At 32.4% G+C, this 17,787-nt stretch overlaps 1 protein-coding gene across 1 annotated transcript; it reads left to right on the top strand.

The window, feature by feature from the left end:
• Positions 1-3,773: 3,773 nt before the first annotated feature.
• Positions 3,774-5,339, top strand: LOC112743232 (uncharacterized). Its single transcript, XM_025792449.2, has 3 exons — positions 3,774-3,961; positions 4,613-4,750; positions 4,838-5,339. The coding sequence occupies exons 1-3, from the start codon at positions 3,836-3,838 to the stop codon at positions 5,141-5,143; spliced, it is 570 nt and encodes a 189-aa protein (XP_025648234.1). The 5' UTR covers positions 3,774-3,835; the 3' UTR covers positions 5,144-5,339.
• Positions 5,340-17,787: the final 12,448 nt, after the last annotated feature.

Below are 17,787 nucleotides of genomic sequence, written 5' to 3'. Positions count from 1 at the left end.
GTAACTACACAAAATGTAAAAATAGACAATTAAGATAAGAGATTGATTAATTTTGACTATTAATTTTCTCTAACACGATTCAACTTAAGATTTTTTTTAATAAATTATACTATATTCATGAAAGGAGAGAATATCAATAAATGGGAAAAGTATTTTTTGTTCAGTGTTTATATTTTATTTCACTTTTAATTTTAGTATTTTATTGTTTTTAATTTTATAGTCGCATTTTAAATTATTTTTCCTTATGTGTCAATGACATACCAACTTAAAATTGATGGCCTTAGTTATTTTCATTAACGAATTGTATGCTCTACATTAGTCCCAAATAATGGTATATAACGAAAATATATTTAAAATATTAGATACAAAATCAAAATAAATAAAGTAATTACAAAATCAAAATAAATAAAATAATAGAATTAAAACAATAAATATTTGATTAGCAGTGATAACGATAATAATAAATTAATAATGATGATGATATTGTATAATGTAATTTGATCTTAGAATTTATTTTCAAGAAAGTAAAAAATCATATATAAATAATTAGTCTATTTATATAAAATTTTAGAAAAATCACATTTAAAACCTTATTAAAAATGGTTTTATAAGATTTTTATATTAAAAAATTGCCATTTTAAAATTGTTATATACTATCATTATATCTGTTCAATTTTATATAAATATCATACCCTAATATCTGTATTATTCATAATATAACACCATGTAATTATTTGACTGCATGCCATGATGAGTGAGTGCAATGATGTAAATTGTGAATATTAAAAAACATAATTATTTATATATATTTTTATTTATCAATTTAAATTTTTAATATAAATAATTTTATGATATAATATTAAAATTTTCATGACAAAAAATTTTAAAATTTGATTTTTGTTATTCTTAAAAAAAATTAGTATAAAAAAGAATGGCTATGCGCAAAGCAAATTATACAAATTTAAGGGACATAATATTGATAGATATATAATCATTTATCTATTTCTTTTTTTCAATTTAAATATTTAAATTAAATAATTTTATGATATAGTATTACATTAAAAAGCAAATAAAAAAAAAGAACATATATAAAATTTAGGCAAACTCAAAAATAAAAGTGATATTATGAAGAGATTCAAGTATGAGATGAGAGAATTGAAGAGTGATGACATTTGTGAATTGAAACTAAATTGAAATTCATATATGAGATTAGGGAAAGTATGAGGAGTCAATGAAATATTTGTACAATGTGTATAATAGAGATTTAGGGAGTATTAGAGATATAACCATTAGTGTTACCTTTTTTCATAAGTTGAAGTTTTTTGAATGAGTGGTATCATCACATGGTATTAAAGATCTAGATCCGAAAAATTAAGAGTTCAATTCTTATTGATACCATCATCTCCTTTTTTCCGTTCCACAACTACCATTTATTCTTATCAGTGACCATACTATTGACACCGTCAGAGCCACCATCACGGCATCACCCACCCCCTTTATCCACCATATTTCTCATCACACTTCCTCTCTCAACAATAGTACTATAAGAATTCATAATAACAAATTGTGGAACAAGTTTAATTTGATATTCAGATATTATTCAGAAATGTACAGTGAGTACTTATTTATAAGTTAATGATATAGTTTAGTGATAATGAACAAATCAGCATCATATCAAACTAAATAAATATTACATATGCTTAAATACTATATTAACATATAATATTTTAAATATATTATAATATCTCATTTAAATTCAAGCGACAACTTATTAAAAAACAATGGAATAAAAAAACAATGTAAATTTGAAACCATTGCAAAAATTTTGGGTATACACAAAATTACGAAAATAAAATGCAGACGAAAACTCAGGATGTAAACGAGACTGCAGAGAACAGGTGAAACTGCTAAAACTCAAGTGTAAGCAAAACTAAGTAAATTTGATAGTGTCCATGAAAAAACAAGTTAAAAAGGTGAGAGACTTGAGTTTAAAACAAACAAAAGACTAAGAGAGTATATATATATATAAAAAAAACAATAATACTTTGTATCTAAGTGATTTCACTAACCAAGTTGTTATAACCTCTTTTATATCCAGGCACTACGTAATTGACTTTTAAACGTAAACAACTTCCCACGTTAATGTAAACAGCAAATGTTGCGTCTTCTTCTTCTTTTCCTTTTTCTTTTTCGTTATATTTCTCTTTTGTTATTGTCATCACCAATAACACCGACATTTTACAAACATCTTTATTGGTTTTAATTTTTTCTGATACCATCATTAAATAATTTTAGCTCATTTTTTAGTTTATTTTGGTTCATTTATGTGTTAATTGAGGTTCACTTGATGCTGTTGATAAGTATTGACCAAATTTTTTATTCCCTAAATAATTTCGGTTTATTTCTTAGTTTAATTGATGTTCCTTTGGATCCAAAAATGAATTCGATATCTTTTTGTTAATGATTGAGTCTTTTTGACTGTTTGTTCAAATCTGGACTAATTTTAGTTCATTTGTGTGCTAATTGAGGTTCACTTGATACTTCTGATAAGTATTGACCAAATTTTTTAGTAAGGAATAATGAAATTATTTATTATCACTTTATTAAATTGCATTAGATTCCACTTCATTCCATTCAATTAGTTCAATTTTGAACAAATAGTCAAAAAGACTCGATCATCAACAAAAACACATCGAATTCATTTCTGGATTCAAATGAACCTCAAATAAAGTAAGAAATTAACCGAAATCACTTAAGGAATAAAAAATTTGGTGAATACTTATCAGCAGCATCAGATAAACCTCAATTAACATACAAATGAAACGAAATTAGTTCAGTTTTGAACAAACAGTCAAAAAGATTCGATCATCAACAAAACACATACAATTTATTTCTGGATCCAAATGAACCACAATTAAACTAAAAAATGAATTAAAATTACTTAAAAAATAAAAAATTTGGTCAATACTTATCAGTAGTATCAAATGAACCTTAATTAAATCAAAAATGAACCGAAATTAGTTCAATTTTGAACAAGCAATCAAAAAGACTCAATCATCAACAAAACACACATCAAATTCATTTTTGAATCCAAATGAAGTTCAATTAAAATGAGGAAAAGAAAAAGTAACAACAACATCAATAAAAGAATGATGATTGAGAAAAAACACGCGAAGAAAAAGAAGGATTGGAGGGCGGCGAAAAAGAAGGAAGAACGAGAAGAAGAAGGAATGCGAAGACGAAAAAGGAGGAAGAAGGAAGAATGCGAAAAAGAAAGAACACGAAGACAAAGATAAAAAAAAATGTGTTACGTTAATGACTAATTTTGTGGCTGATTTTTTATATACATAATATTTTTGTAAATTTTTATGGGCATAGATTGTTTTCAATCCACTAAAAGTCAAACTATTTTCGAAGTATATTAGGTATATTAAACTTTTTCGAGTTAAATAACACTCAACGTAATAAGATATCATTAAACAATAATCCCATCCAAAATTTTTTCTTTACAGAAAAATAAATTAACTCATTAAATATTTAATTTACATTTTCCCCTAAAAGGGAAAAGAAAGTTGACCTCTTATGTAATGATTAAGTTAGCTATAATACCGGGTCATTTAGACCCTTTTATATGGAACATTATTTCATCTGTGTTTCTTACCACTATTGAGCGTTAATTACTCTCTTGTATCCGACAAAATCGCTAAGGAATAATAGAACACTATATATACATTATTTTTCACAATGATAAAGAACAAATTAAAGCAAAGAAAACTTGCATATACAAAGTTACAAACTAAACGTATTAAAAACAAGAAGAAAAAGAAAAGAAACAATGGCAGGAAGAATTAAGAGCCTAGTTAGCTCCCTTCCCAAGTTTGGGCATGCTGGTGCAACCATTGCTAGGGCTCGTGTATGGAACCCTAGGGTTTTTGCAGCTGTTACCCCTAGGCCTATCCAAGTAATTTACTCATATCATAATAATATAAATAATTTATATTCATATTTATTTATGTACGTGTCTATATAACTATTCATGTATATATTTTTTGTTTATCAAAATTTTTATAACTTAGAAAGTTTGAAACTTTTTTTTTATACTGTATTATTAGGTGTGAAATTTTTTATAATGAACTAAACTATATGTTAAATACTATTATGGTTATTTACAAAATGTCATTGTTGTATTGATGTTTTGTGTTTTGACAATTAAAATAATATTTTCTAACAAAATGTCGGTGACGCTTTGTGTTTTAATAATTAAAATAATATTTTTTATTATAAAACATTAGTGACATTTTATTCTTTTATAATTAATTTTTTTATTACAAAATGTTAATTTTTGTGCTACTACTACAATCGTGTAAAACATTAAAATAATCAATTATTTTTATATTTCACATTAAAATTATATATATATATATATAAATTTTAGCCGAAAGTTTGAATTTCAACTTTTATTAACCTATAAAAAAAGAAAGAAGACCTATATATCCAAGATTTACAGTGCGTAGTTTAATTTTCTTTATATAATAAGGTTATGACATATAGCAATATTGGTTGATTTATTTATATATTTTGAGTATTACCAAATGATGGTGTTAAACTTTAGGTACCACCCCATAATAATAAGGCAGAAGGCACAGCACCTGGTACTGATGGCATGACGAGGCAAGAAACAACTGAAACTGTTTTTAACAGCATGAATGATACTACCCAGCAAGACAAGTCTTATTCCACAGCTGAACATGTAATTACCTTTTAACTTCAATTTTATCACATTTCATATATATTCATACAATATATTACTAAATTATTTTTGTGGAGAAAATGACAGGTGGCACACAGGGCAGTAGACAAGGCAGGAGAAATGGCAAATCAAGTGTCACAAACAGCACAAAACATAAGTGAGAAAGCAAAACAAACAATGCAAGAAGCATGGGACACAACAAAGAGCACAGCCAATAGGGCAGCAGCACATACCATCACTGATAAGGCAAAGCAAACCATGCAAGATGCTTGGGCATCTACCCGCAACTCTGCTAATAGGGCTGCTGATTCTGTTCTTGAAAAGGCTCAAGATTCTGCTGATGCTGTCAAGGAAAATGCTGAGGCTATAAGGAGGAACATCAAGAAGAACTAACTCATTTTATATACCCATCTATCTATACACATGCTAGTGGCATTTTGCTATTTAGACAACCTTTTCTTTTTCATTTTCTTATTTTTTCTTGGCACCAATTGTGAGAAGATTAGATGTGTCTTCCCTGTGCCTTTGATTTGAAACAATTAAAAAATGTCATTGTTTCAATCACCAATAAATATTTGGATTTTTTTTAGGGGTTTTGCTAACTTGTGTTTTTAGTTTTTAATGCATTAAATACATTAAAAATATTAAAAACAATTATTATTATATTTTTAAAATGTACCCTTATAAGTTATAACACAAGTTAGTTAAATCTTTTTTTTTATTAACTAAAACTAAAAAAAAATAGAGAATTTACATTAAAGAAATTAAAATGTTCAATTTTACAATGCATTAGATGTTAATATGTTATAATTTTTTTTTACAATTATTCTGCTATTAAAGGTGCTATTAAACACACATATGAGGGTAACTCTTGAGTCAAAGGCCTTTTTTTACCATTTAAGAATTTCATGGAGTTAAACGGTAAGTTTTCATTTAATTTGAAGAAATAAATTGCACATGAACCAAAATTAAGATGAGTAAATTTCAATTTATCCTCTTTTCTTTTAACTAAATTTTATCCTACACTTTATTGAGTCCTTTTTTAAAAGTTAAGAAATAAGAGAAGATTTTTTCCCCTTTAATCACATAAGAAACTAAAACAACACAACTAAAGTTATTCCAAATTCTTATCCACTCTTAATATATAAAAGTAGATAAATAAGTTTATCCACTCTACTTGTAAGACATTTTTTTCCTTCTATTAATACCATGTCAGCAATATTGCTTACTTGGCAAAACTTTAGAATCAACCACTCAATTCTTACCAAATTAACTATTATTTTCAAACCAACAATATATATATATATATATATATATATATATATATATATATATATATATATATATATATATATAAAAACAAAAAACTAAAAAATACAATACAATGAATTTGTAACCTACAAATACATTGAATTCATATTCCTATATTTATTATATTTTACCGTTATAAACAATACAATAAATTTATAACCCCAACAATTAATTTATTAATTTTTATAAATAACTCACTAAAGGTAATAAACATCCATATTACAAATGTCATAAAAATATTATTAATCATAATAAATTTTACGTTACAAATATTTAAATTCCATACTATTTGAAGGTTGTGGTAGGCTTAGAGAAGGGGGGGTTGAATCGATGCCTTCATTTTAGTTGCTGTTATGACCCTTTTTAAACAAGAATACAATTCTGATTCTGTTTGAACTCAGCAGCGGAAATTTATGAGACAATTTATTTTTGTCTCATGAATATCAGAAAACAGAACAGAGCAGAGGAGAAAAAGCTAACACCAGCATGTATCCTGGTTCGGTTGCCTTGTGCTATGCAACCTACATCCAGTCTCCTCCACAACCATGGAAGAATTTCACTATAGTTAACAGTATTACATACACCAATTTCACAGGATTGACACAATCCTCTCACACTCAAGTTCTAACCTAACTTGACATTGGCTATGCTAATACCTAACTACTCACTCTTAGTGCTAACCCAACTAAGAAAGGGATACCATTCAGATACTAGATACAAGACACTTAAACAACCTAAAGAAATCAAAAAATAACTCTAGGCTTTTCTCTCAAGTGTATCTCTCAGCCTTTTTTCACTCATGGCTTTTTCTCAAGCTTTCTCACAATGCCTTTTCTCTCAAGAAATTACAGAAAGATAAGCTTAGAAAAGTACATTACAATCAGTAAAACATGAAGGAGATTGACTTCATCAACAGTCTCTGTGCTATGCGAAAAACCAGATTAGCAAGCCTCTGATTCAGTTCTTCATACTGGCGGAATGCACCTTTGATTAGGTTACACTGTCCAGTTAGTTGAACTTCTTCAAAGAACTCTCTTAGAACAAACACCTCAGGTTCACTGGTTTTCTCTCCTTGCCCCTGAATGAACAGCAGGCTCCTTTTTATCTCCTTGCATGTTCCTTGGTTCTTCTTCCAAGGTCAACATCTTGAGCCTTGAGCTTCACCAACCCACAAGCTTACTTTTTCTTCATTAACATCAAAGAGTAACCTTTGCTTCTGACTTTTCCAACTTGACCGAAAGCCATGAAGAAGTAACCAAAATTGTTTTTCCAATGGTCAACCAAATCTGAACCATAGAGATACAACTTGGTCCCCAAGTTTTGATTAAGTCCGTAGATACACAGCAGAATGGGGCATCAAACAACTTTCCCTTCAAAGCCATTTTCGGGTAGTGCAGAGAGTTGGGAAGAAGGGATGAAGATTTGATGCATGCAAGATGAGATGGATTACCTTTCTTAAGCTTGATTTAGCTTGGGATTTCTGTTTTAGCTTCTGTGCTTCAAGCTTCAACTCTCTCTCTCTTGCTTCTTTGGTTATTGGCTTATGGAGGAAGCTTTTTCTCTCTTTCTCTTTCTTACTTTTCTGAACTCTTGATTTGACTTGATTAGAGAGGAGAGGAACGTTGCTTTGGTTGGAGCAAGATGGAGGGAATTGTTTGCTGAAACAAAATTGGGCTTGGATCGGGTAGAGATATGCTTGGCTCATTTTAATTTCTTAAGCTTGCTTCCTTTTGGGCTTTGCTTGATTTACCAGCCCATCAAACTTGTTTTGTTTCTTATTCCATTTGGGCTGTAATTCACATTTTGGCCTGCAACATATAATAAGTAATTAGCAACATATACTTGTTAATTAAGCAACTCTAATTATTTATTTTGCCAAAAATAATGTTTGTCATCACTAATTAATTTAGTTAATTTCTTAACTCAACAATCTCCCCCTTGATGACAAACATAATTTAAGCAATAATCAAAAAGGAAATGAGTTTGAGTCAGGTTTTACAGACTCCCTTTGAATGATGTTGCTTGCTAATGTGTTGCTCCCCCTTTCCTTTTCAACAGTAGCTCCCCCTGAATCTATGCTCTTTCCTTTTTGTTCCTGTTTACATTAAGCTTAAAAGGAGCTATTCAAGATGTAACTTGACTAAGGGATTCTATATAACCAGCAACACATATTCAGCCCAGTATCATGGCAACAGCCAAAGCATATTGTAAAACAAAATATTTTGCAAACACAAAGTTCAGTTCTTATCCGAAACAAGGTTCAGAAAGGAATTAGCAGTATCAATAAATTATCAGCATCAATCAACTGACTAATCAGAAGACTAATCAGAAAAAGCAGCAGCATCATTCAACTGAATCAACCATAGCTATTTCTCCCCCTTTTGTCATCAAGGGCGGATAACAAGCAGGATTAACAAAAACAGCACTATAAACCCTGCAAGAAAGATTAGTGCACAGCCAAAAGAACAAACTAAGTGACCAAAAGTGCATCAGTGTTCAAAGTTATTACAGTTATCCAAGATAGTAAAAGTATACCAAACAGTAGCAAAATAAAACAGAGTTTATGAGACAAAAAATTGAGGAGCATCAACAGATTTTGTGAGACAAATCTAGGCATCAGAACCATTCCCCTCCGAAGCAGCTTCATCCTCAACATCAGTGGCAATGTCTTCATCATTTTGAAGATTATCAATGAAGGTCATGAGCACAGCCACCCTATCCCTAGATTTCTTCAGAAAGTTCTCATGCTTGCTAGCTAGTTTCCTTTGTTCCTTACTCATGGCAATCAAGTGATTTGACTGGGAAACAAACTCTTGAGCAACATCCTTGACCACATTCAGCAGAGTGGATTTCTTCCCAGTGGAAATGGAAGTACCCTCAGTGGAAGGAGCAGAAGAATCCTCAGGGACATAGTCATCATCTTCATCATCTAGGACAACTCTTTCAGATCTAGTGGGTCCTTTGTTCTGTTTCACTGAACCACCTCCCTTTAGATATGAATGTCTATTTTCATATTTCTCATTTGTCAAGTCAACACCAAAATACTCAAAAATACAAGTTAGAAACATGCCATAAGGAAGAGCTTTGTCCTTTTCACTTCTAACAGAGTCAAACATGTATCTAACCATCAAATATGCAAATGAAATTTCAGTTTTGGTGAGAAGGCCATATAAAACAAGAGTATCAGTGTACGAAACCCTTTGATATGAGCCGCTTTGAGGCAGAATAATATGATTGACTATTCGGTGCAGTTGAGCACGCTCATATCCTAGGGGGAGATTGTTGGTAACCGAACCCAAAAAGTGGATTTCCAAAACCATGCAACTGCATCACCATTTGAAAAGACTTGAAAAGACATGACCTCATTCAAGAAAGATTTTATTTGATTTTTAAAAAATTAATTTTAAAAAATTTGAAAAACAACAATATTAACCTGAACCACCTTTTTGGGCCAAAATTAAATCCTCTTGAAAATCTTTTGGGCCACAAAACATTTATTGAAAACCTTTCATGAAACACATAAGTCATCAAAAACTAACACACAAGATTGTAACATTCATATTCGGGCCTTGAGGTGATAAGAAATTAATGAAACACATTTGGACCACTCTTGATCTGAATATTGAGGTTGGCCCAAATTGAGATTCATTTGAAACAAGCCCAGAACACGTTGACTTGATGGAAACGTTCATCACCTGCCCAGAATTGTCTCATACCTGTTTATGAGATAAAAAGCTCCAGCAAATACATCAGTATTTTTCAAACAAGGAATCATAACTCAAAATTCCTAGACAAGTCCTAAGCATGCAGAATCTATCCTCAGCTAATGGTTTTGTAAAGATATCTGCCAATTGCTCCTCTGATTTAACAAATTGAATGCAAATATCCCCTTTTTGGACATGTTCTCTTATTGAGTGAAATTTCACTTCAATATGTTTAGTCCTAGAGTGCAAAACTGGATTTTTAGAAATATTAATGGCACTCATATTATCACACAGCAGGGGAATATTTTCAGCCTTTAATTTGTAATCAGCAAGCTGTGTTTTTAACCATAAAAGCTGAGAACAACAAGAAGAAGCAGCTATATACTCAGCCTCTGCAGTGGATAAGGCCACTGTTGGTTGCTTCTTACTTGACCAAACATTTAAGGACTTTCCAAGGAAACAACATAGGCCTGAAGTGCTCCTTTTATCAACTCTATCACCAGCAAAATCTGCATCACAATAACCAACTGCAGAAAAATCATCAATCTTAGGATACCAAAGACCAAAATTGGATGTGCCATGAACATATCTAATGATCATTTTAACAGCCGAAAGATGTGACTTTTTTGGTTTGGATTGGAACCTTGAACACAATCCAACACTTTGCACAATATCGGGTCTAGAGGAAGTTAAGTACATAAGAGAACCAATCATTCCTCTATACCTAGTCTCATCAACATCTTTCTCATTTTCTCCCTTATCTAATTTAGAATTCGGGTGCATGGGAGTTCCCATGGGTTTGGCATTTTCAAGGCCAAATTTCTTAACTAATTCCTTGGCATACTTTTCTTGATGAATGAAAATACCATTTTCAGTTTGTTTAATTTGTAGCCCAAGGAAAAAATTAAGTTCACCCATCATACTCATGTCAAATTCACTTGTCATGAGTTTTCCAAATTCAGAACAAAGGGATTCATTGGCTGATCCAAAAATAATGTCATCAACATATATTTGGACTAGGATAAAAGAATCATTAGAATTCTTGATAAATAGAGTTGTATCAGTGGTGCCTCCTTGAAAACCATTTTTCAAAAGAAAAGAACTAAGTCTCTCATACCAAGCTCTAGGAGCTTGTCTTAAACCATAGAGAGCTTTAGACAATTTAAAAACATGATTAGAATGCTCTTTATTTTCAAAACCAGGAGGTTGCTCCACATAAACTTCTCTATCTATCACACCATTCAAAAATGCACATTTCACATCCATTTGGTATAGTTTAAAACCACAAAATGCAGCATAAGCTAAGAGAAGTCTTATGGCTTCCATTCGGGCAACAGGGGCAAAGGATTCATCAAAGTCGATTCCTTCTTCTTGGTCATATCCTTGTGCCACCAGCCTTGCCTTGTTCCTTGCAATACTACCATCTTCTCCCAACTTGTTCCGGAATATCCACTTGGTGCCGGTCACTTTCTTTCCACTTGGCCTTGGAACCAACGTCCACACTTGGTTCTTTTCAAACTCAAAAAGCTCATCCTCCATAGATTTAACCCAAGAAGGGTCACTAAGTGCTTTCTTGACATTTTGAGGCTCTATTTGTGAAAGAAGGGCAATGTTTGAACCTTCATTTGCCTTTCTAGTGGAAGACCTTGTTTGCACTCCATGAGAGACGTTCCCAATGACAAATTTCTCAGGATAATTCTTCAAGAATCTCCATTCACGAGGTCTGGTGGACTTGGAGGCAGATTCAGTCACCAAGGGATTCTCTGTGCTGCTGTCTGCAGAATTTCCTTCAGATTCATGAGACAAAATGGAATTGTCTCTTGAATTTTCATCATTTGCTGTTTCTGGTTCAGCTTGTCCAGAATTCTCTTTTCCATGATTCTGAGCAGTCTCATCCTCCTTTTGAGCTTGATTTCCTGCATCAACATCTTCCAAAATGCTTTGCACCAAGTTAGTATCACAGAATGTAACATGTATGGACTCTTCAATAATTCTAGCATCTTGATGATAAACCCTATATGTTTTACTAGTTGTGGAATATCCTACAAACAAACACTCATAAGCCTTTGGATCAAATTTTCCCAAATTTTCTTTGTTATTTAAAACAAAACATTTGCATCCAAAGATGTGCAAGTAATCTAAGTTTGGTGGGTAGCCTTTCCAAAGTTCATAAGGGGTTTTCTTCAAAAATTTCCTTATGATTGTTCTATTTAAAATGTGGCAAGCTGTGTTAACCGCTTCAGCCCAAAGGAATTTTGGAACATTGCTCTCACAAAGCATAGCTCTTGTCATCTCTTGTATGCTTCTATTTCTTCTTTCCACAACACCATTTTGTTGTGGTGTTCTTGGACAAGAGAAGTTGTGAGATATTCCAAATTCCTCGCAAAAGGATTCAAACAAATTATTTTCAAATTTAGTTCCATGATCACTCCTTATAGAAGAGATTTTCAAATCCTTTTCATTTTGAATTTTCTTGCAAAAAGGTTCAAAGGCCGAAAAGGCTTCATTTTTGTGTGCAAGAAATAAAACCCAACCAAACCTAGTGTAGTCATCCACAATTACCAAACCATAATGTTTACCACCTAGGCTTTGAGTTCTTGTAGGACCAAATAAATCAATGTGTAGCAACTCAAGTGGTCTTTTAGTAGAGATGTCTTCCTTTGGTTTAAAAGAACTTTTTGTTTGTTTTCCCATTTGGCAAGCATCACAAGTGATGTCTTTGTCAAACTTTATCAAAGGAAGACCTCTTACTAATTCTTTCTTTACAAGTTTGTTTATTTGAAACATACTTGCATGGCCCAATCTCTTGTGCCATAACTACTTTTCAGATTCTTTGGAGTGAAGACAAGCTACATTTTGATTCTTTAGTTCATCAAGAGTAAGTCCATACATATTATTGAAACGCTTGGCAACAAACATCACTTTATTTGTCTTTTCATTGACAACACAGCATTCAAGCCTTTTGAAAACAACTAAATATCCCAAATCACACAGCTGACTTATACTTAAAAGATTGTGCTTTAAACCACAAACCAAAAGTACATCATCAATGAAAGTAGATTGCTCATTACCTACTTTTCCAACAGCAATGATTTTACCTTTACCATCATCTCCAAAGGTCACAAAACCTCCATCATACTTATTTAGTTTAATGAAGTAGGTTGACCTTCCAGTCATGTGCCTTGAACATCCACTATCCATGTACCACATGTCCTTTTTATTCTTGGATGCTAGGCAAATCTGCATGATGAGTTTCAAGTAGCCTTAGGTATCCAAATTAATTTGGATCCTTTGAAGTTAATCCATCTTGGTTGCCCAAGTGCATTGAAATCACAAACAACATTATAAACTTTGTTTCCTACAACTCTCTTTTCAATAAAACATTGTGCATATGAGTGACCAAATTTCTTGCAATTGACACAATGATTTTCTGATGTATGTCGCTGAAATTGAGTTGAGTTATATTGCTTGAAATGATTAAAGTGTTGAAATTTTCTGGTTTTTGGAGGAGATGCATTTCTTTTGACAAACTGATTTTATTGAAGTTATTCCTCTTTGCAAAAGCATTTTCACCAGAATTTCTTTGAACATTTTTACCTTTCGAGTATGAGGTTTTGTTGTAAAATGGTGGTTTCTTGAAAACAGCCTCATTTTTTGAAATGTAACCCAAACCTGGCCGGTTTGAACTCGGTTCAGTTCTTGGTGAAGGCTCAGTTTCACTTGTGTATACTTCATCAAATTTTTCTTCAAATGTTGAAGCATTTTCAATACCAGATTTGTTTGGTTTGGTATTTGATGAAGAAGCCACAAACTTTATAGAGGAAATATTAGAAACTATGTCTTCCTTGGCTATGTAGCCTAAACCAGATTTTTTAAACAATGGTCTTTGACTTGCAAGTAATTTGTCCAAGTTACTAGAACCTTGAGCAAATTTTGCTAAGTCACCATTCAGCCTTTTAACCATATCATTTAATCTTTCATTTTCAGCAATTAACTCATGTGAAGGATCCACAATGTGCTTTCCTTTTAATTTTTCAAGTTCAGATTTTAGAAATCTGTTTTCTTCAATGATGTCTAAAGCACATTCAGTTTCCTTCACTTTTTCTTTTAAAAAATTATTTTCAGCTCTTAACACATCTCTTTCAGATCTGCACTCATTGTACTTGTCAAGCAGTTTTGAGGTGTTTAAGGTGAGATCATCAATAATAGCATGTAAATCATCCATAGACAAATCAAAGTAATTTACCTCATCAAAATTTTTGTTTCCAGCCATGAAACAGTCTTTGTCTTCACCTTCAGACTCTTCTTCCTCATTGGAGTCGTTCTCGAGATCCTCCCAAGCTGCCATGAGCATTCTCTTCCTTTCATTCTTTCCTTTGTCCTCCTTTTTGAGTTTTTGACAGTTTAGCTTGAAGTGTCCAGCCTCCTTGCAATGATGGCACGTCACCTTGCTGAAGTCGATCTTGTGCTCCTTTGAGCTTGAACCCTTGTATTTACCCTTGTCTTTCATCATCCTTCTAAATTTCCTAGCAAAAAACAAAAGCTCATCATTTGAAATACCATCACTAGACTCACTTTCTTTTGGTTCTATTTGTGACTTGAGGGCTATTCCCTTTTTCTTTGAGTCTGTGTTTGTGTGTGTGGCTTCATAGGCAAGGAGTTTTCCTCTCAGCTTATCATAGGTTATGGGACTTATGTTGTTGCTCTCGGTTAGGACAATGGCAGTGTTTTCCCATTCTTTTGTGAGGCTTCTAAGGAGTTTTCTCACCAAGGTTTGTTCTGCATAGTTTGTACCCATAGCATCAAGGTTGTTGATTATGATTGAGAATCTCTCAAACGCTTCATCAATGCTTTCTCCATCCTTCATGCTAAACATCTCGTACTCTTTTCGTAGCATATCAATCCTCGTTTCTTTGACTTGTTTAGTGCCTTCGTGTGTAACCTGGAGTTTTTCCCAGATTTCTTTGGCTGTCTTGCATCTAGACACCTTCCGGTACTCTTCAAAGCTGATAGCACAGTGAAGAAGGTTGATTGCTTTAGCGTTCAGCTCTATCTTCTTTTTGTCATCTTCATTCCATTCAGCTTCTTCTTTTGGAGTCACCACTCCATCAGCACTTGTTTTTGTTGGGATCTTGGGACCGCTCACAACGATCTTCCATATGTTGTAGTCAATGGATTGGATGAAGATCCTTATCCTTTCTTTCCACTAGGAATAGTTCTTTCCGTTGAAGAAAGGTGGCCGATTGTTTGACTGGCCTTCAGTGAGGGTGTAGGCAACTGTGGTTGTGCCCAGATTGTTCGCCATTGGATCTTTGCTCCAAGTGGTTAAGCTTGATTCTTGAGACCTTAGCTCCTGATACCAATTGAAGGTTGTGGTAGGCTTAGAGAAGGGGGGGTTGAATCGATGCCTTCATTTTAGTTGCTGTTATGACCCTTTTTAAACAAGAATACAATTCTGATTCTGTTTGAACTCAGCAGCGGAAATTTATGAGACAATTTATTTTTGTCTCATGAATATCAGAAAACAGAACAGAGCAGAGGAGAAAAAGCTAACACCAGCATGTATCCTGGTTCGGTTGCCTTGTGCTATGCAACCTACATCCAGTCTCCTCCACAACCATGGAAGAATTTCACTATAGTTAACAGTATTACATACACCAATTTCACAGGATTGACACAATCCTCTCACACTCAAGTTCTAACCTAACTTGACATTGGCTATGCTAATACCTAACTACTCACTCTTAGTGCTAACCCAACTAAGAAAGGGATACCATTCAGATACTAGATACAAGACACTTAAACAACCTAAAGAAATCAGAAAATAACTCTAGGCTTTTCTCTCAAGTGTATCTCTCAGCCTTTTTCCACTCATGGCTTTTTCTCAAGCTTTCTCACAATGCCTTTTCTCTCAAGAAATTACAGAAAGATAAGCTTAGAAAAGTACATTACAATCAGTAAAACATGAAGGAGATTGACTTCATCAACAGTCTCTGTGCTATGCGAAAAACCAGATTAGCAAGCCTCTGATTCAGTTCTTCATACAGGCGGAATGCACCTTTGATTAGGTTACACTGTCCAGTTAGTTGAACTTCTTCAAAGAACTCTCTTAGAACAAACACCTCAGGTTCACTGGTTTTCTCTCCTTGCCCCTGAATGAACAGCAGACTCCTTTTTATCTCCTTGCATGTTCCTTGGTTCTTCTTCCAAGGTCAACATCTTGAGCCTTGAGCTTCACCAACCCACAAGCTTACTTTTTCTTCATTAACATCAAAGAGTAACCTTTGCTTCTGACTTTTCCAACTTGACCGAAAGCCATGAAGAAGTAACCAAAATTGTTTTTCCAATGGTCAACCAAATCTGAACCATAGAGATGCAACTTGGTCCCCAAGTTTTGATTAAGTCCGTAGATACACAGCAGAATGGGGCATCAAACAACTTTCCCTTCAAAGCCATTTTCGGGTAGTGCAGAGAGTTGGGAAGAAGGGATGAAGATTTGATGCATGCAAGATGAGATGGATTACCTTTCTTAAGCTTGATTTAGCTTGGGATTTCTGTTTTAGCTTCTGTGCTTCAAGCTTCAACTCTCTCTCTCTTGCTTCTTTGGTTATTGGCTTATGGAGGAAGCTTTTTCTCTCTTTCTCTTTCTTACTTTTCTGAACTCTTGATTTGACTTGATTAGAGAGGAGAGGAACGTTGCTTTGGTTGGAGCAAGATGGAGGGAATTGTTTGCTGAAACAAAATTGGGCTTGGATCGGGTAGAGATATGCTTGGCTCATTTTAATTTCTTAAGCTTGCTTCCTTTTGGGCTTTGCTTGATTTACCAGCCCATCAAACTTGTTTTGTTTCTCATTCCATTTGGGCTGTAATTCACATTTTGGCCTGCAACATATAATAAGTAATTAGCAACATATACTTGTTAATTAAGCAACTCTAATTATTTATTTTGCCAAAAATAATGTTTGTCATCACTAATTAATTTAGTTAATTTCTTAACTCAACACTATTTAAATTACTTATATAAGTCTCTTATCACTATTCCTTCAAATAACATCAAATTTAGCACAAAAAAATTATTTTCGAACTACACATCTCAAACTTACTCAATAGAGCATCATTCTTTCATAGCAGAATGATTAGAAATCGAATAACTATCCAATATCTAATGGTCATGCAATGAGAATCTGATGATCATCAGGTATGACAAAAAAAACTCACAACATGCATCATATATTCATACTTACTCAAATACCATATACCTAATGATAACATAAATTGAATATTAGAATAGGAAAAGATCTTCACAATTTTAGCAACTATAAACGAAATTGATGACAAATTTGGATGGAACTATGTTGAATGTGAAAAATACAAGAAGAAAGCATATAAAAAAAAGGAAACAACTACATTTATGGAACATGTAATTAAACACCACAATATCCAACAATAAGGTAACTTTATATACTTTTCATAATCTCATCTATCAAATTATTAGTTACTAACCCAATATTTATTCTAGGTTCAGAATTCAATTAAAGGTTTCAGATTAAAGTGTTACAACAACTTTTGTACTATTTGGTGACGAAGCAAAAAAATTATTGGACACAACTGCTTCAAACTACCAACTAAAAGAAATGAAAAAATCAAACTGTCAAATAAAAATGTTACTTTTTACAACTCCAACATCCAAACTTTTTATACTACAAATTATTTTAAATAAAACAGTTTTTAAATTTAACTTTAATTTATATATATTTAATTTATTTCTACAAAACATAACAATTTTTAATATTTATTATATACTATTATTAATTTATCGCCCTGTGTATCGTGCGGGTCTTATTTTAGTTTGAAGTAAAATTAGTAAATGTTCTTAAGTTTCGATTAGTAATAACCCGTTCAAGCTAAGTGGTTGATTTAAAAGATCAGTGTTTCAATCTTTAATGAATGATAATTGAATCAAATCAAATAGATATATAATAAACACTACAAAAAAGTAGTTGAATACCATCGGATATATCG

Source organism: Arachis hypogaea, chromosome 14, assembly GCF_003086295.3.
Source record: "Arachis hypogaea cultivar Tifrunner chromosome 14, arahy.Tifrunner.gnm2.J5K5, whole genome shotgun sequence".
NCBI lineage: Eukaryota > Viridiplantae > Streptophyta > Magnoliopsida > Fabales > Fabaceae > Arachis > Arachis hypogaea.
This window is presented reverse-complemented; position numbering and strand designations above follow the sequence as displayed.